The following is a 20,577-nucleotide window of genomic DNA, read 5'->3' on the forward strand; positions in this document are numbered from 1 at the left end:
TCTTTAACTGAGCCGTCGTCCTGTAATGGAACCACCAGATATTGTGACACAAATTATGAACTTCTGATTGTTCAGACTGCCTTAAATAGTCATCACTTAGACCAATTTAGATGAATTAAATCCGCTTCAAATTTAGATCTCACTAGATTACTGAGGTATCTATCGATAACACGGTCATCGATAGATTGATAGATCCACAGACCGCCCACCAGTGGCTAATAATCCAATAGGAACAACAGACTGCCTTCTTAAAACACCCACCCTCCTATCTGACTACCCATTGATACCACATGGCATCCTGTCTTCCCACCATGACACTCCATGTTATTCCACATCTAACTTCCTAACATCCTGACCGTCCCCTCGATCCCCTCTGGCCAAATCCACAGAACGCCTGTTCCCCTCCCCGTGTCCCGACTTCACCACCTCCACATTCCACTGGATCGCACGGAAAACTATCTGATCTAGAGAGCACTTCTGACTGTGTCTTCCGTGTGAACCCACCAGACCATGCCTGCCTCCCAGACACTGCCATGTGAGTTATTATGAGCCCCTTGGGGAAACCCCACCTCCCTTCCTCAGGACTACAAATTTAATTACCCCCCAGTCAACTCGTCACTGACTAAATGCCACTGAGCACCATTCACTACTGACCCCTATACCCACTGATCATCCAGACCATCTGAACATTCCCCTGCAGCCCACCCTCCCCACTGAGCACCATTCACTACTGACCCCTATACCCACTGATCATCCAGACCATCTGAACATCCCCCTGCAGCTCACCCTCCCCACTGAGCACCATTCACTACTTATCCCTATACCCACTGATCATCCAGACCATCTGAACATCCCCCTGCAGCCTGCCCTCCCCACTGAGCACCATTCACTACTGACCCCTATACCCACTGATCATCCAGACCATCTGAACATCCCCCTGCAGCCTGCCCTCCCCACTGAGCACCATTCACTACTGACCCCTATACCCACTGATCATCCAGACCATCTGAATATCCCCCTGCAGCCCACCCTCCCCACTGAGCACCATTCACTACTGACCCCTATACCCACTGATCATCCAGACCATCTGAACATCCCCCTGCAGCCCACCCTCCCCACTGGGCACCATTCACTACTGACCCCTATACCCACTGATCATCCAGACCATCTGAACATCCCCCTGCAGCCCACCCTCCCCACTGAGCACCATTCAAAGACTTGACCATTCTGATGACTGACCCGGCTGACAATCTGACCGATCTCCACCAAGTAACAACGTCATTGAAAATATGACACCCCAGAGGAACTTCATTCACCGTCTGCCAACACCACACTGAACATGTCCTGTCCAAGCCTTTCACTGACCACCCCCCTGGCCATCCGTCCCTCTGGCAACTTCCTTGACCACCCAAAGGCCTAACATTGCCCATAGGTCCCACGCTACACCCTAACTCCACTCCCACTACGTAACCTGCCTACAAACCTCCCAGAGATCCATGGGACAAAGCCATTTCTCTTCACCACAAGATTAGCCCCTCCATCCTGAATAGGGCAACATAACTGTCCCCTCCCCCACCAGCTGATGGATACAACACTGCCTCACTTGCAGCTCAGTGCACCCATCGAGAACATAAGAACATAAGAACATAAGAAATAGGAGCAGGAGTAGGCCATCTAGCCCTTCGAGCCTGCCCCGCCATTCAATAAGATCATGGCTGATCTGTCGTGGCTCAGTTCCACATTCCCGCCCTCTCCCCATAACCCTTAATCCCCTCTCTTATCAAAAACCCATCAACCCGCGTCTTAAAAATATTTAGCGAGGCAGCCTCCACCACTTCAACGGGCAGAGAATTCCAGAGATTCACCACCCTTTGAGTGAAGAAGTTCCTCCTCAACTCCGTTCTGAACTGCCCCCCCTTTATCTTGAGGCTGTGCCCCCTAGTCCTACTGTCTTTTTTGAGCGGGAAGAGTCTTTCCACCTCTATCCTATCCATCCCATTCATCATCTTATACGTCTCAATGAGATCTCCCCTCATTCTTCTAAACTCCAACGAGTACAAGCCTAGTTTATTCAGCCTCCCAACATAGAACCACCCAACATAGCACAGAATTCCAGCCCATCTTCCACAGCCAAGCCAACACCCCACTGACTATTCTGATAATGATTTTCCAACCATCACTAGATATAGAGGAGCTAACTGAGGGCTGCAGAAAGGCAAACTTAGTTCAATTGTTTTAAAAAAAGATGTCAAGGGAAATGCCAAACAATTATAGGCCAGTTAGCCCTAAATTGGTGGTGGGCAAATTAATGGAAATAATCCTGAGTGAATGGATTAATTGTCAAGTAGAAAGGCAGAGATTTATCAGGAATGGTCAATGTGTATTTGTTAAAGGAAGATCTTGCTTCACAAATTTGATTGAATTCTTTGAGGATGTGATGAGAAAGGATGCTGGAGGTAGTGCTGTGTATGTTGTGTACATGGAACTTAGCCAGGTCTTTGACAAGGTCCCATATGGCAGATTGGTGAAAAGTGTAAAAACCCACGGGGTAGAGTGTAATGTGGCAAACTGGATAAAATGTTCCACAGTGCTCACTTTTGCGGCTCCTTACACTTTGTGTTACAGATTAACATTGTGGAAATGAATGGGGCAGCATGATTTGGAAATTACAGAGTCATAGCCATAGAGATTTACAGCATGGAAACAGGCCCTTCGGCCCAACTTGCCCATGCTGCCCTTATTTTTTTAAACCCCTAAGCTAATCCCAATTGCCCGCATTTGACTCTTATCCCTCTATACCCATCCTACCCATGTAACTATCTAAATGTTTTTCTAAAAGATAAAATTGTACCCACCTCTACTGCTACCTCTGGCAGCTTGTTCCAGACACTCACCACCCTCTGTATGAAAAAAGATGTCCCTCTGGACACTTTTGTATCTCTCCCCTCTCACCTTAAACCTCCAGTTTTAGACTCATCTACCTTTGGGTAGGGGAGTCTAAAATTTGCAGATGGAAAAACATTGGCCCAGTAGTGAACAGTGTAGAGGGTAGCTATAATTTTGAAATAATATAAATGGGTTGGTGGAGTAGGTGGTGAAAAGGCAGACACATTTTAACACAGAAGAGTGTGAAGTCATGTCATTAGGGAGGTAAAGCAGTTATAGAGATTACACGATAAATGGAAATATATTAAGAGGAATAGATAAGGTGAATGATCATGGTGTACAACTACACTGGTGCCTAAATGCAGCAGTTCAAGTAGATAAGGTTGTAATGAAGGCACAGGGAATGTTCTCCTTCACTGCCAGAGGTATAGAATACAAAACTAGGGATGTAATGTTGGAATTGGACAAAATACTGATAAGGCCACAGCTGAAATGTAGTGTGCAGTTCTTGTCCCCATATTACAGTAAGAATGGAATTGTTCAGGAATGAATGTAGAGGAGGTTTACAAGAATGGTGCCAGGGCTCGAATACTGTTGCTATGAGGAGAGATTAGATAGGTTGTGGTTATTTTCCTTGGAAAATAGTTAACTTAACCCAAAAATTACTTGAGCCCGGACACATTATTGGAATCTGGAGCTTTTTCCTTCACAAATGATGAACACTGCACTATGGTTTTGTGACCGAGATATTCCACACTTTGTGCCAAGAAAGTGCATTTGGTACAATTCTGATGCAATGCTGTTTCTGAAGACTCTAACACTTGATTCAGGGTTGCTGAGGTGTTCCTCCTCAGTTTTCCCTGTAATTAGATGCCATAAAAATGAACAGCTACAGGAGGAAAACTTTGTCACAGATTATCCATTGTTCCCAGCATGGTTTGAAAACAGAAACTCCAGGTAATCACGTACACACAGTGTCATCATTTTTAATAACAGGGATATTTGATGCTCGCCAACTGAATGGACTCATCGAGTGGCTGCAAAGAATCAAACTCCTCCTCCTCCACTTTACCTTTCATGGTGAAGGACACTGTCCGGTACTTGAAAAAGTGAGGAGGATAATCTGTGGATCGACAAACAACTTCACTATGGTGCCACGCAATGTGCCCAGTTCACCTGAATATTTCTGACTGGAATCCTCTGTCACCTTTGTGTGCTTTATTTCATCCCAGTTCTACAGAACTTCACTGAGCAGCCGTGTCCTGTGGATAAGGCTCCTTTCCTTTTACCACAAGGACGTGTTCTCCCTTTGTGTGCAATTCCCATTTCTAACACTGGAAACAATGGTCTGGGCTTTCTGGTGTACATCTGAAGTTTGATCCCTGTCTGAGTAAGGGCTGGTGCCTGGTTAGAGTCCCAAGTTATCTTGCTGGTCCTTTACAGAGGCAGAGGTTCCCGTGTCCACCACCACCTTGGTTTGTTTTCCACCGACCTCCACTGTTTCATAGATAGGTTTCACACACCCTGACTCACATTAAACATGTTGTAAGAGTGCTCCTAGAGCAAAGAAAAGTACAATACAAGAACACACCCTTCGGCCCTCCAAACCTGTGCTGATTATGATGTGCTAACTGAAATAAAAAGCCCTTCTGTCCTTACTCGGCCTGTATCCCTCTATTCCTTCCTTATCCATCTACCCATCCAAATGCCATCTAGGGGTAGCACAGTGGTTAGCACTGCTGCTTCACAGCTCCAGGAACCTGGGTTTGATTCCCAGCTCGGGTCACTGTCTGTGTGGAGTTTGCACATTCTCCTCATGTCTGCGTGGGTTTCCTCCGGGTGCTCCAGTTTACTCCCACAGATGTGCAGGTTAGTTGATTGGCCACGCTAAAATTGCCCCTTAGTGTTCTGAGATGTGTAGTTTAGAGGGATTAGTGGGTAAATATGAAGGGTTGTGAGGATAGGGAATGGGTGGGATTGTGGTCGGTGCAGACTCAATGGGCCAAATGGCCTCATTCTGCACAATAGGGTTTCTATGATTCTATGATGGCCTTAAATGTTGCGAATGTGCCTGTGTCAACCACCACCTCTGGCAGCATGTTCCAGGCTCCAACCATTCTCTGTGTGAAAAACTTCCCCTGCACATCTGTCTCAAACTTTCCCCCTCTCACCTTGAACCCTTTTACTGACACTTGCACCCTGGGGAAAAAGCTTCTGAATTTGCACCATGTCTGTGCATCTCATAAGTTTCTAAACCTCTATCAGGTCTCCACTCAGCCTCTGGCTGTCCAGTGAAAACAATCCTTGTTTATTCAACCTCTCACCATAGCCAACACCCTTCAGACCAGGCAACATCCTGGTGAATCTTATTTGTGCTCTGCAAAGCTTCCACATCCTTCTGGTGGTGTGGTGACCAGAACTGCATGCAATACTCTAAATGTGGCCGAACCAACGTTACATATAGGTGCAACATGATTTGCCAAAGCTTGTGCTCAATACCCTGGCCATATGTCGTCTTAATAACTATGGCCACCTATGTTGCCATGTTTAGGGAACTGTGGACCTGCACACCCAGATCCCTCTGCACCTTAATGTTCCAAAGGCTTCTGCCGTTTACTGTACAATTCACACATAAACTTGATCCTCCAAAATGCAGCACCTCACATTTATCCAGATTACATTTCATTTGTCATTTCTGTGCCCAAGTTTCCAATCTATCTATATCCTGTTGTAAACTGAACACTATTGCCCTCTCCACCAATCTTCGTGTCACCCGTAAACTTACTAATCAGCCCATCCAGTTTTCCCCAAATGAAACAGGTCCCAGCACTAATTCCTGCAGAACATTACTAACTATAGATCACCATTCTGAAACAAAAACCCTTGCCCTGCTGCTTTAAGAACATAAGAACATAAGAAATAGGAGCATGAGTAGGCCATCTAGCCCTTCGAGCCTGCCCCGCCATTCAATAAGATCATGGCTGATCTGTCGTGGCTCAGTTCCACTTTCCCGCCCTCTCCCCATAACCCTTAATCCCCTCTCTTATCAAAAACCCATCAACCCGCTTCTTAAAAATATTTAGCGAGGCAGCCTCCACCACTTCAACGGGCAGAGAATTCCAGAGATTCACCACCCTTTGAGTGAAGAAGTTCCTCCTCAACTCCGTTCTAAACCACCCCCCCTTTATCTTGAGGCTGTGCCCCCTAGTCCTACTGTCCTTTCTGAGCGGGAAGAACCTCTCCACCTCTATCCTATCCATCCCATTCATCATCTTATACGTCTCAATGAGATCTCCCCTCATTCTTCTAAACTCTAACGAGTACAAGCCTAGTTTATTCAGCCTCTCCTCATAGCTCAATCCCCTCAACTCCGGTATCAGCCTAGTAAACCTCCTCTGCACTCCCTCCAAGGCCAAAATATCTTTGCGCAGGTGCGGCGCCCAAAACTGCACACAGTACTCCAGCTGGGCGAATTTTCCTCTTCTGTCCACCATGGGAATCGGAAAGCCGAGGTAAGGTTTGTTGACCTCGGGTTGGCTTTTACGGTTTTGGGACGAGCACAGCCGTAACATCCTGCCCTCTGTCTTCTATCACCAAGCCAGTTCTGTTTCCGTCTAGCCAGCCCACCCAATTCCTTGTGATTTCAGTTGTTGTACAAGTCTGCCATGTGGCATGCTGTCAAACGCCTTAGTACAGTCCATATAAACTACACCCACAGACCTTCCCTCATCAGATATCTTTATCACCTCTTCGAAAACCTCAGTCAAGTTGGTGAGACATGATTTTCCCTTATAAAAACCACGCTGCCTGACACAAGCTAGTCAATGTCTTCCAAATGTGCACATATCCTCACCAGAAGCTTCTCCACCACAGACGTTAGGCTCAGTAACCCTTGATTTCCTGGATTATGCCGGCTTTCTTTCTGAAACAATGGATCAACAATGGCTATTCTCCAGTCATCTGGAATCTCGTCTGTGGTTAAAGAGGATGTGAAGATATCTTTTTTATTCCCCTATTTCTTTCCTCCCACAGTAAACTGGGGTCAATCCCATCTGGCCCCGGGGACTTGTCTACCTTCATTTAATTTAGACACCTGTCACTTTCTCCTTCGATGTATTGACATTCTCTCGAGTGTTCACACACCTATCCTTGGCCTCAACATCCTTCACACCCATCTCCTTGGCCTCAACATCCTTCACACCCATCTCCTTGGTGAATACAGATACAAATTACTTATTAAGGATCTCACCACCTTCCTTTGACTCCACACGTAACTTCCCTCCATTGCCCATGAGTGGGCCTATTCTTTCTTGGGCTACCCTCTTGCTCAGAATACAGGCATAAAAGACCTGGGATTCTCCTTCGCTGTTTGCTGAAAACATTTCAGCCTTCGTAATTTGACGATTAAATTCCTTCCTATTTTCTCTCTACTCCTCAGGGGCTTTGTCAGTTTTTTAGTTGCCGAGACCTATTTTATGTTTCCTTTTTGACTAAGCTTACAATTTTCCTGGTCATCCATGGTTCCCGAATTCTGGTATTTCTATCCTTCATTTTTCCGGGTCAGGCATTTCCTGCATTTCAATCAATTGGCCTTTAAAAGCTTCCCACATGCCAGGCGTGGATCTGTCCTCAAACAGCTGCTCCCAATCCGCACTCCCCTGTTTCCTGTCTAATTTGGATGTATTTGGCCCTTGTCCAATTGAACCGAGGGTCACTCTTGTCCTTATCCATTACTATCCGAAGTCTTTTGGAATTATATGGATTCCTTTTGGAAGGAATTTTATTTGGAAGGAATCATATTTACCTGCTAATCCCTCTAACCTACACATCTCAGAACACTAAGGGGAATTTTACCATGGCCAATCAACTAAACCGCACATCTGTGGACAGTGGGAGGAAACTGGAGCACCCGGAGGAAACCCACGCAGACATGAGGAGAATGTGCAAACTCCACACAGACAGTGACCCGAGCTGGGAATCAAACCCAGGTTCCTGGAGCTGTGAAGCAGCAGTGCTAACCACTGTGCTACCCCTAGATGGCATCTGGATGGGTAGATGGATAAGGAAGGAATAGAGGGATACAGACTGCTCTGAGCTTTCCAGATGATGTGTAGCTGACTGATACTTTTTCAGATTTGAATTCCCTTGCTCCACCATCGAATCGTGGAACTATAGAACGCTACAGCACAGAAACAGGCCTTTTGGAACTTCTTGGCTTTGCTGATCCATTGTTCTGCCTAGTCCCACTCACCTGCACTTGGACCATATCACTCCACTCCCATCTCATCTATGTACCTGAAGAAGGTTTTCTTAAATGTTGAAAGTGAGCCCCCTTTCACCACTTCATCTGGCAGCTCATTCCACACTCGCACCACTCAATATTTTCCTGAACTTGTTAACTCAAAGGGTGGTGAATCTCTGGAATTCTCTGCCCGTTGAAGTGGTGGAGGCTGCCTCGCTAAATATTTTTAAGACGCGGGTTGATGGGTTTTTGATAAGAGAGGGGATTAAGGGTTATGGGGAGAGGGTGGGAATGTGGAACTGAGCCACGACAGATCAGCCATGATCTTATTGAATGGCGGGGCAGGCTCGAAGGGCTAGATGGCCTACTCCTGCTCCTATTTCTTATGTTCTTATGGTAACCTCCTCGAAAAACTTTAACAGGTTGCTTAAACATGATCTACCACGCACATAGCCATGTTGACTCTCTCTAATAAGCCCCTGTCCATCCAAGTATTTGTAGATCCTATCGCTTAGTACTCCTTCCAGTAACTTACCTACTACTCTATTCCCTTTAAACTTTTCCCCCTTCAGAGTTGGATAGGATAGTATTTGTGATTTTTAACACCAGTGACAGGGTACAAACTTGACTGTATGGAGCTCCTGCAAAAATGGTCCCGGATTTGGGAGGTAACAACATGTTCAGTGACTTTGGAGAGGGAAATGGAAACTGGGAATGGGACAGAGGATCGCAAGGGCGAAGGGTGGATTTTTCAGGGGACCTGATGAGGGTGACTGGTGTTTTGTGAAACAGCTGCCACTAATATCGTGGTAACATGTGTAATTGTAATATTCTGAAATATATCTTACATCACAGTGAAGATCTCAACGCTCTGCTTCTGATTTTCATATTTATATCTGAGCCTGACCTTGATATTATCCTTATTACAGAGTCTCAGAATCAGGGAACGTCTGTCAATATCATGGCTGAAGATTCAAACAGGGGAGAATGTTCAACATCTCCAACAAGAATGAGATTGGACACAGGTAGGATCACAAAAAATACAGATCTAATTTCTGTCTTGTCTGCTGCTCACACAGGAAGAGGGAACAGGACAGGGACTGAGTAGAAATTGGGAGTGAGGCACCATCTAGAGCGGGTTTATCCAAAGTTCAGCCCAGGGGCCGGGTGTGATTTGTGAATCTCCTCTGTGTGTCCCCGGAGGCAGTTTTCAAATTGTTGTCAAACAGCTGAGTTCAAATTCAAATTTGGACATTGTAAGGTTGACAAAGGGTGACTCAAACAGAGTGTTCCTGAGTAACAGTGAGAGACGTGGGCCACAGAAATAGGAGTGATAGTGGTTGGAGATTCTGTTGTCAGGGGAATAGACAGATTCTTCTACCGCCCTGGCACATCACACATGGTAAGTTACCCCCTCGTACCAGAGGAAAGAATATCCTGGAACTGGTGGGATCGTCTTTGAGAAGGAGGAAAGACCAAAAAGATCCATGTTTTGAAGTAGTGACACAGATGGAAAGACGTTCATAGAGCAGCTGTTAAAACTGAAGCACTGGAATGAAAAACAAAGCATGAGTTAGTGATATCGGGATTATTCTGTGCTGGGTCAGGTCAGGAGGGAAATAAGAGGCTGGGTCAATGTGAAACTGCAAGGCTGGAACAGGAGTGGGGTTTCTCATTCTCGGCTTCAGAAGGAAGGGCCCCAGCATCTGGACCATGAACCCATCAAGGACAATGGAAAGATAAGTGGAAAAGGGAGAACAAACAATTCATACGAACATCTGAAATAGGAGCAGAAGGAGGCCGTTCGGCCCCTTCATCACTTCTGCTGTTCAATGGGATCATCACTGATCTATTTGTGTTTCAAAATCAACAGCCTCTGAAAGAAAAAAAGCTCATCATCTCTGACCTAAGACAACTTTGTTTTAAATAGTGTCCCGATCGCTGGCTTACCCACAAGGGGAAACATCCTTTCCATGTACTCAGTGTCAATACCGGATTTTAGAGGCTTCAATCAAGTCACTGCTCACTTTTCTAGACTCTGAAGGAAACAAGCCCAGTCTGTCTCGTGTTTCCTCATAAGATAACCCACTTCTTCTGGGTATCAATCCAGTAAACTTCCTTTCAATAGCATCTAATACACGAATTGTTAAATAATGAGCTCGTTAACTAGGCACAATATTCATCAAGTCATTTAGTCAGAGGTTTACAGCAGGGAAACAGGCCCTTCGGCCCAGCTTCTCCATGCCAGCCTTTTTTTTAAACCAGTAAGCTGGTCCCAGTTGTCTGTGTTTAGCCCATATTCCAATACCCATCTTACCCATGTAACTTCTAAATGCTTTTTAAAAGACAACATTGTATCTGACTCTATTAACACCTCTGGCAGCTTGTTCCAGACACTCACCACCCCCTGTGGAAAGAAATTGTCCCTCTGGTCTGTTTTGTATCTCTCCCCTCTCACCCTAAGCCTATGGCCCCTAGTTTTAGACTCCCCCACCCCCTACATTTGGGAAATGTTGACTGTCTACCTTACCTATGCCTCTCATTAATTTACACTCTGTATAATATGTCCCCTCAGCCCCCTACGCTCCAGGGGAAAAAGTCCCAGCTTATCCAGCCTCTCCTTATAACTCAAACCATCAAGTCCCAGGAGCATCCTAGTAAATCTTTTCTGCACCCTTTCTCGTTTAACACTATCATTTCTAGAATAGAGTGACCAGAACTGTACACAGTATTCCAAGTGTGGCCTTCCCAATGTCTTGTACAACTTCGACAAGACGTCCCAACTCCTGACCAATGAAACCAAACATGTGGAATGTCTTCTTCACCACTCTGTGACTTCACTTCTGAGGAGCTGTGAGCCTGTTCCCCAAGATCTCTTTGTTCTGTAACTCACTAACACCCTACCATTAACTGAGTAAGTCCTGCCCTAGTTCAGTCTATCAAAATGCATCACCTCATATTTATCTAAATTAAACTCCATCTGCTTTTCATCAGCCGTTTGAGATGTGGTCTTCCCAATTCCCTGTAAAACTGAAGCATAATATCCTTTTATCTTCAAATCCCCTCAAAATAAAGGACGATATTCCATTAACCTTAATTACTTGCTGTACCTGCAAATTATTTTTTTCTGACTCATGCACTAGAGCACCCAAATCCAAATGCATCAGAATTCTGCAGCCATTCTCCTGTTTTGTGATTCTGCTTATTTCATTACCCTGCTAAAGCAAACAGATTCACATTCTCTCACATAGTCCATCTGTCAGTTTTACTCACCCATGCACAACCTCCTTGTATCCCCTTCACAATAACTTTTTCTACCGATGTTTGTATCATCTGTAAATTTAACCTTGATGCCATTGCTTCTCTCAACTATTTCATTCATTAAAAAAAAACAAGTTGATGTCGCATCATAGACGCTTGCAGCATTCCACTTGTCCCAGCCTGCCAATCAGATAAAGCATCCATTCATAATTACTGTTTTCTACCAGCCAGCCAAGCTTCAATCAATACTATTATGTTAATCCCTGCACTGTCATCTTTCATTTTCCACAAAACTTGTCCCTGGAATCCACGTGCAGCATGTCTACAGACTCCTCTTTATCCTTCAAAGAACAGTAAGAAGTCTCGCAACACCAGGTTAAAGTCCGACAGATTTATTTGGTAGCAAAATCCACTAACTTTCAGAGCACCGCTCCTTCATCAGGCAACTGGGATTTCAGTTCACAAACAGGGCATCTAAAGACACAAAATCAATTTACAAAATAATGGCTGGAATGTGAGTCCCCACAGGCAGTCAAGTCTCAAAGGTACAGACAGTGTGAGTGGAGAGAGGGTTAAGCACAGATTAAAGGGATGTGTATTGTCTCCAGACAGGACAGTTAGTGAGATTTTGCAAGTCCAGGCAAGTCATGGGGGTTACAGAGAGTGCGACATGGACCCAGTATCCTGGTTGAGGCCATTCTCATGTGTGGAACTTGGCTATCAGTCTCTGCCCAGTGACTCTGCGTTGTTGTGTGTCATGAAGGCCGCCTTGGAGAACACTTACCCAAAGATCAGAGACTGAATGCCCGTGACCACTGAAGTGCTCACCAACAGGAAGAGAACAGTCTCGCCTGGTGATCGTTGAGAGATGTTTATTCATCCTTTATTGTAGCATCTGCATGGTCTCCCCAGTGTACCATGCCTCGGGACATCCTTTCCTGCAGCATATCAGGTAGACAATGTTGGCCGAGTTACAGGAGTATGTACCGTGTACCTGGTGGATGGTGTTCTCCCGTGAGATGATGGTATCCGTGTCAGTGATCCGACATGTCTTGCAGAGGTTGCTGTGACAGGGTTGTGTGGTATTGTGGTCACTGTTCCCCTGAAGGCTGGGTAGTTTGCTGAGGACAGTGGTTTGTTTGAAGGCAGGAAGTGGGGGTGTGGCTACTTTCAAAGAAGACCAATGAATTAATTAAGCACAATTTCCCTTTCCATGCTGACTCTCCCAGATTTCCTTGAGTTTCTCTGTGTCCAGGTACAATCTTCTTAATGATCGATTTGAGTGCTTTATCTGTGACAGAACTCAAAGTAACTGGCCTAGAGTATCTTTTTTTAACCTCCATCCCTATTGAATACACAGGTTAAATTTATCAGGTTTTCAGCCTGATGGAACCGTTTCACAAACTAGGGAATTTTCGAAAATTAACACCAATGTATCCAGTACCTCATTACCCATCTCTTTGTGATCCAAGGATGAATGCCATCTCAATCTGGAGATCTGTCAGCCTCAGCTCTAGCAGTTTGCTCAGTACCATCCTTCTCGTGATTGCAATTTCATCAAATTTCTTTCCTAATCACTGTCCTACAGATATTACTGAATGTTTCTGTATCCTCTAGAGTGTAGATAGCAACAAATTGTGTTCACTTCATCCACCAGTTCACTATTATCTGCTAGTCTCTCCCCATTGTCACTCTCCACAGGGCCAGCACCAACTTTACTGACTCTGTTCCTGTTTGAATATTTGTAAAAACTCCTACTATCAACTTTCACCATTTTTACCGGCTACCTGTTTATTTCAGTGGAGAACACAAGTCTTAGACCCATTCTTCAGCCTCAACCTGGTTCTTGTCAGGCAACAATTTTTACACTCTTGCTGTTTACTGCAGTGAACAGTGTCATTCCCCCTCACTAAATTCTTTTGGGACAAAGTGTCCGGCTATTTCTCTGTCTGCCTGATATTACACAGTGTCTTCAGTTCAGCTTCCAGATCAGTAATCCTGATACGAATTTCCTCCAGCTGCTTATACTTTTCCTGACAAATACATCAGCAAATCGCCTTGTAATCCAAAAGCTCCCACATTTCCACAGCTGCAACGTAGCACCAGTGGTGCCTTTGCTATTTATGTTATTTACTTAAATTGATTGCTCATTTAATTAACTTAGAATAATTCCTATGTATACCACACCTCTCTCCCATGCACTGAAATCCCACTTGAAGCTAATTTGCTGCTCTCGGTCACCGTCTTACTCTGGTGTAGTTATGTATCCCTTACACCCCTTTTACACAATACAAAATTAATATAGATGCTGGTTAGGGGCATTGTCTGTGCTTAAATTTTCCCTTTAGTATACCCGAACAGGTGCTGGAGTGTGGTAACTAGAGAATTTCCACTGTAACTTCATTGCAGTGCTAATGCAAGCCTACTTAAATGAATAAACTTCTTTGAACTGTTTAAAGCATTTACTTATTGTATTTACTGCTTTAAGAATTGTGAGGGAGTGATTATCAGGCAGTTGTGGCCCATCAGCTTTAAATCAGCGCCAAGTTTAAAAGGAGGCCTGGTGTAGATAGCGGGCAGCGTCGGAGCGGGCAGCGGAGGGAGAGGGAAGCAGAGTGAGCTATTAGGGCTTAATATCAAAAAGGGCTTGAAGGTAAAAAGGCCAGGTTGAAAGAACAAGGAAAAAAAAAAAATTTTTTTTTCAAAACTACTACAGCAAGAAACAAGGAAAAAATTTTTTCCCACAACAAATTATATTGAATAATGGAGGGGCATGTGATGTGCGGTTCCTGTATGATGTGGGAACTGGTGGACCCCAGGGTCCTTCCCAGTGACCATGTCTGCAGTAAGTGCAGGTTGCTGGAGGAGCTCCAGCTCAAGGTGGATGAGCTGGCCTCTGAGCTACAGACACTGAGGCTCATCAGGGGGAGAGAGGGTGCCATTGTCAATGGGGTGCAAGTGACATCCACCCCCTCTAGACTGTCTAAATCTAAGGGTCAGGAACAAAAGGGGGCTGCTGGGAGGAGGAAGGGGGGTGAGGAGCGGAGGCCTCAGCCTCTTAATCTGCATAACAGGTTTGAGGTTCTTGCTTCCAGTCTGGAAGAGGACGAGGCAGGTGAGGTTGGTGAGCAAACTGCACACGGTACAGTGATGCAGCAGGACATAGGCAAAGAGAAGGGGAAAAGGAACGTAGTAGTGATTGGAGATAGTGGGGTGAAGGGTATTGACACTGTCCTTTGTCACAATGACAAAGTGCACAGAAGGGTGTGTTGTCTGCCTGGTGCTCGGGTACAGGATGTCGCAGCTGGGCTGCAGAGGAATCTGGAGTGGGAGGGTGAGAACCCAGTTGTGGTGGTACATGTGGGTGCCAGCGACGTAGGCAAAGTGCGGACTGAGGATCTGGGGAGGGAGTATGAGAAGCTGGGAATGGAATTAAAAAGTAGAACCGACAAGGTGGTCTTCTCTGGGCTACTGCCTGAACCGAGTGCAGACGGGCGTAGGGTTGACAGGATAAAGGAAGTGAATGGGTGGCTCAGGGATTGGTGTGGGAGGAATGGGATCGAATTTATGGGGCATTGGCACCAGTATTGGGGTAGGTGGGACTTGTTCGGGCGGGATGGGGTTGGTCTGAATCGTGCTGGGACCAGAGTGCTGGCGAATCGAGTAAAGAGGACTGTAGACAGGGCTTTAAACTAATTAGGGGGGGGGGAGGGTGCGAGGGTAGGTGATGTTAGGAGGTCTACAGTTAAGGATAGGGTACAGGTAAGGGAAGAGGCTGAGGATGTCCCAAGTGGTGGCGTTATGGCAAATAGGGTCCAGAAGAAGGCTGGGATGAAAGCGCTTTATCTGAATGCACGAAGCATTCGGAATAAAGTGGATGAGCTGATGGCGCAGATCGACACAAATGGATACGATCTGGTGGCCATTACAGAGACGTGGCTGCAAGGTGACAGGGACTGGGAGATGAATGTACAGGGCTATCAAGTGTTTAGGAAGGATAGGCAGGAGGAAAGAGGGGGTGGCGTAGCTCTGCTGATTAAGGATAGTATCAAGGTGGTAGCAAGGGATGATATCGGAGCCAAAGAGCAGAAAGTGGAATCGTTGTGGGTGGAGATTAGGAACAGCAAAGGGAGGAAGACGCTGGTGGGTGTCGTCTATAGGCCCCCGAATAATGATCTGGAGGTGGGGCGGGCTGTTAACGCGCAAATAAGTGCGGCGTGCAGGAATGGGACGGCAGTAGTTATGGGGGATTTCAATCTGCATATTGATTGGTCGACCCATGTTGGACGAGGTGGGCTCGAGGAGGAGTTCTTGGAATGCTGCCGGGATAATTTCCTTGAACAGTGTGTGTTGGAGCCGACGAGGGAGCGAGCTATCTTGGATCTGGTGCTATGTAATGAGGCGGGTAGAATTAGGGACCTTGAGGTGAAGGATCCTCTTGGAGAGAGTGATCATTGTATGGTGGAGTTTCTGTTGCAGATGGAGGAGGAGAAAGTGGGTTCCCGGACACGTGTCCTTTGTTTGAATAGAGGGGAGTATGGTAGGATGAGAGAAGAATTGGCGAATGTGGACTGGGGGAGCGCGTTGGAAGGTAGGTCTGCTGAGGAGCAGTGGAGGATCTTTAAGGAGATCTTTCTTGGTGCTCAGCAGAAATTTATTCCGATGGTTAAAAAGGACAGTAGGAAGAGAGGTAATAAGCCGTGGATAACGAAGGAGGTGAAGGAAAGTGTTAAATTAAAAGCGGAGGAATTTAGAGTAGCTAAGAGCAGTGGGCGAGAAGAGGATTGGGAAAGGTTTAAATGTCAACAAAGATTGACAAAAAAGTTGATAAAGGAGGGTAGAAGAAGCTATGAAGCTGGGCTAGCGCTTAATATAAAAAAGGATAGCAAGAGTTTTTATAAATATATAAAAAGGAAGAGGCTGGCTAGGGTGAACGTTGGTCCTTTAGAGGATGAGAAAGGGGACCTAGTGGTAGGGGATGGGGATATGGCTAAGGTCTTGAATAACTTTTTTGTTTCTGTCTTCACGGAGGAGGACGTGAATAATTTGCCGGGTGTTAGCGATGGAAAGGTGGTAGGACTGGAGGGTCTTAATGACATTACTGTTACTAGAGAGGTGGTGCTCGACAGACTGGAGGGGCTGATTGTGGACAAGTCGCCAGGACCGGATGGAATGCATCCGAGGGTTCTGAAAGAAATGGCGGAGGTGATAGTGGATGCCTTGGTGGTTATTTTCCAGACGTCGCTGGATTCCGGGGAAGTGCCGGAGGATTGGAAAACGGCTAATGTTACGCCGTTGTTTAAGAAGGGTGCCAGGCAAAAGGCAGGGAATTATAGGCCGGTTAGTTTAACGTCTGTGGTAGGTAAAATGTTAGAATCCGTCATTAAGGAGGAAATTGCGAGGCATCTTGAAGGGAATTGCTTGATAGGGCAGACGCAACACGGTTTCATTAAAGGGAAGTCGTGTCTGACAAATTTACTGGAGTTCTATGAGGATGTGTCTAGGGCGGTGGATAGAGGAGAGCCGGTGGATGTGGTCTTTCTGGATTTTCAGAAGGCGTTTGATAAGGTACCTCACAAGAGGTTACTGCAGAAGGTCAGAGGACATGGAGTTGGGGGTAGGGTGTTAGCGTGGATAGAGGATTGGTTGTCAAATAGGAGGCAGAGAGTGGGGGTCAATGGGTGCTATTCGGATTGGCGGTTGGTGACTAGTGGGGTGCCCCAGGGGTCGGTGCTGGGGCCTCAGCTATTTACCATTTATATAGATGATCTGGAGGAGGGAACCGAGTGTAGGGTGTCAAAATTTGCTGATGACACTAAGATTGGGGGAAAGGCAAATTGTGCGGAGGGTGTGGAGAGTCTGCAGAAGGATCTAGATAGGCTGGGCGAATGGGCCAGGAAATGGCAAATGGAATTTAATGTTGGCAAGTGTGAGGTGGTCCACTTTGGTAGGAAGAATGGTAGGAAGGACTATTACTTACGTGGCGAAAAACTGCAGCAGGCGACGGTGCAGAGGGACCTCGGGGTCCTTGTGCATGAGTCGCAAAAACCCAGCCTGCAAGTGCAGCAGGTGGTCAGGAAGGCGAATGGGATGCTGGCCTTCATAGCGAGGGGGATTGAATATAAAAGTAGGGAGGTCTTGCTGCAGCTGTATAGGGCATTGGTGAGGCCGCAGCTGGAGTACTGTGTGCAGTTTTGGGCGCCGCACCTGCGCAAGGATATTTTGGCCCTGGAGGGAGTGCAGAGGAGGTTTACTAGGCTGATACCGGAGTTGAGGGGGTTGAGCTATGAGGAGAGGCTGAATAAACTAGGCTTGTACTCGTTAGAGTTTAGAAGAATGAGGGGAGATCTCATTGAGACGTATAAGATGATGAATGGGATGGATAGGATAGAGGTGGAAAGACTCTTCCCGCTCAGAAAGGACAGTAGGACTAGGGGGCACAGCCTCAAGATAAAGGGGGGGCGGTTCAGAACGGAGTTGAGGCGGAACTTCTTCACTCAAAGGGTGGTGAATCTCTGGAATTCTCTGCCCGTTGAAGTGGTGGAGGCTGCCTCGCTAAATATTTTTAAGACGCGGGTTGATGGGTTTTTGATAAGAGAGGGGATTAAGGGTTATGGGGAGAGGGCGGGAATGTGGAACTGAGCCACGACAGATCAGCCATGATCTTATTGAATGGTGGGGCAGGCTCGAAGGGCCAGATGGCCCTACTCCTGCTCCTATTTCTTATGTTCTTATGTTCTTATGTTCTTATACTGTTACCTGGAAAGAACAGCAATGAGTGAAAAAAACATATTTCGAGAGCATGAAATGAAACTTGCAGTGGTATTAAATCAACAGTTTTTTTTTGGTTACATTTGGGAACAGACGGTGGTCAGTAATAATGTAGACCCTGTGAAAACTGATAATAGTGATATTGTCGGTGAAAATATGGAAATGGGGATATGTCAAATGTCAAATTTGCATCAGAATTTACAGTGAATTAGGGAATAACATGCCAGACATCTCCAGGAATCTAATGATGAATCAGAGATAAGGTTCATTCCAGTGTTTTAAACAAAGTCGGTGAGGCATTTTTCTCAGATTCATTATAGAGGTTTGAGCCTTGTTGGTGAAGCCTGTATTTATTACCCATCTTATCTTCCCTTGAAAGGTGGTGATGAGCTGCTGCTGACTTGAACCTTTGCAGTCCATGTGGTGCAGGTAGACCCACAGTATATTAGGAAGGGTGTCCTGGGATTTTGAAAGAAGTGGGATATCAGTCCAAGTCAGGAACTTTCATGTGGTCATGTTCCCATACATATGCCACCCTGCTGGGGGTAAAGGTCATGGGCTTGGAAGTTGCAATAGTTTGCCAATCGAGCATGTTGTTTTGTCGTTAATAGTATTGAGCTTATTGCATGTGAATGGAGCTGGTTTCTTCTGGGCAAGAGATGAATATTCCATCACTTTACTGATTGTGCATTTTAAACAGTGAACAGGCTTTGGGGAATCGGGAAATGAGAAATATCTGCTGCAGAATTCCCAGCCTCTTACCTGCCCTTATAGCCACAGAATTTATATTGTTTGTCAAGTTCAGTTTTGTCTCAATGGTAACCCAGGGAATATGGTCAGTGGAAGATTCAGTGATGGTAATTCTGTTGAATGCCATGGGGAGATGATTAGATTCTCTGTTGGCAATGCTCGTTGTGTGGCAGTTGTCTGGTGTTGGTGTTACCTGCTATTTATCTGTCCATGCCTGGATACAGTCTTGTTCCTGTTGTATAGGGACAGATAGCTCAATTGTACAGCACCTCACTCCCTTAGCCACCAATGCATAAAAACATAAGAAATAGGAGCAGGAGTCGGCCATCTAGCCCCTCGAGCCTGCCCCGCCATTCAATAAGATCATGGCTGATCTGAAGTGGATCAGTTCCACATTCCCGCTTTCTCCCCATAACCCTTAAGACCCTTGTCTATCAGAAACCTATCTACCCGTGACTTAAACATATTCAATGAGGTAGCCTCCACCACTTCAATGGGCAGAGAATTCCAGAGATTCACCATCCTCTGAGAGAAAAAGTTCCTCCTCAACTCCGTTCTAAACTGAACACCCCCCCCCCCTCCTTATTTTGAGGCTGTGCCCTCTTGTTCCGGTTTCCTTTTTAAGTGGAAAGTATCTCTCTACCTCTATCCTATCTAGCCCCTTCATATTCTTATATGTCTCTATAGATCACCCCTCAGCCTTCTAAACTCCAACGAGTACAGGCCCAATCTACTCAATCTCTCCTCAGAAGCGAACCCCTCATTTCCGGTATCAACCTGGTGAACATTCTCTGTACTCCCTCCAAGGCCAAAATATCCTTTTGCAAATAAAGGGACCAAAACTGCACACAGTACTCCAGCTGCGGCTTCACCAGTGCCCTGTACAGTTGCAGCAAGACCTCCCTGCTTTTATATTCTACCCCCCTCGCTATAAAGGCCAGCATCCCATTCGCCTTCTTGATCACCTGCTGCACCCACAGACTGGATTTTTGCGATTCATGCACAAACCCCCAGGTCCCTCTGCACCGTAGCATGTTGTAATTTTTCACCATTTAAATAATAATCCATTTTAATACTATTCCTTCCAAAGTGGATAACCTCACACTTGGCAACATTATACTCCATCTGCCAGGCCCTCGCCCACTCACTTAGCCTATCCAAATCTCTCTGCAGACTCTGTGTCCTCCACACAATTTGCTTTTCCACTCATCTTTGTGTCTTCAGCAAACTTTATTACCCGACACTCAGTCCCCTCCTCCAGATCGTCTATGTACATGGTAAATAGTTGAGGCCCCAGCACCGATCCCTGCGGCACTCCACTAGTCACCAACTGCCAATCAGAAAAAGCACCCATTTATTCCAACTCTCTGCTTCCTATTAGACAACCAATCCTCAATCCACGCTAACACCTTACCCCCAACTCCGTGCACCTTAATCTTCTGCAGCAACCTTTTGTGAGGCACCTTATCGAACGTCTTCTGGAAATCTAAAAACACCACATCCACCTGTTCCCCTCTGTCTACCGCACTAGTCACATCTTCATAAAAATCCAGTAAATTCGTCAAACACGACTTCCCCTTCATGAATCCGTGCTGTGTCTGCTTGATCGAACTATTCCCTTCCAGTGCAATATATCCAATATATGCACAGTGACAGTAATATGTATC

The 20,577-nt window shown here is 45.9% G+C and overlaps 1 protein-coding gene across 1 annotated transcript in view; it reads left to right on the forward strand.

The window, feature by feature from the left end:
- The first annotated feature begins 9,059 nt into the window (after nt 1-9,059).
- LOC145337960 (NACHT, LRR and PYD domains-containing protein 3-like) overlaps nt 9,060-20,577 on the forward strand; it is a 46,536-nt gene continuing 35,018 nt past the window's right edge. Inside the window, 1 exon segment of the mRNA XM_080182738.1 lies at nt 9,060-9,153. Within this exon segment, the coding sequence (XP_080038864.1) occupies nt 9,090-9,153 (64 nt within the window). The 5' untranslated portion in view covers nt 9,060-9,089.

Source organism: Carcharhinus amblyrhynchos, unplaced genomic scaffold (assembly GCF_965287045.1).
Source record: "Carcharhinus amblyrhynchos unplaced genomic scaffold, sCarAmb.v2.hapA scaffold_86, whole genome shotgun sequence".
NCBI lineage: Eukaryota > Metazoa > Chordata > Chondrichthyes > Carcharhiniformes > Carcharhinidae > Carcharhinus > Carcharhinus amblyrhynchos.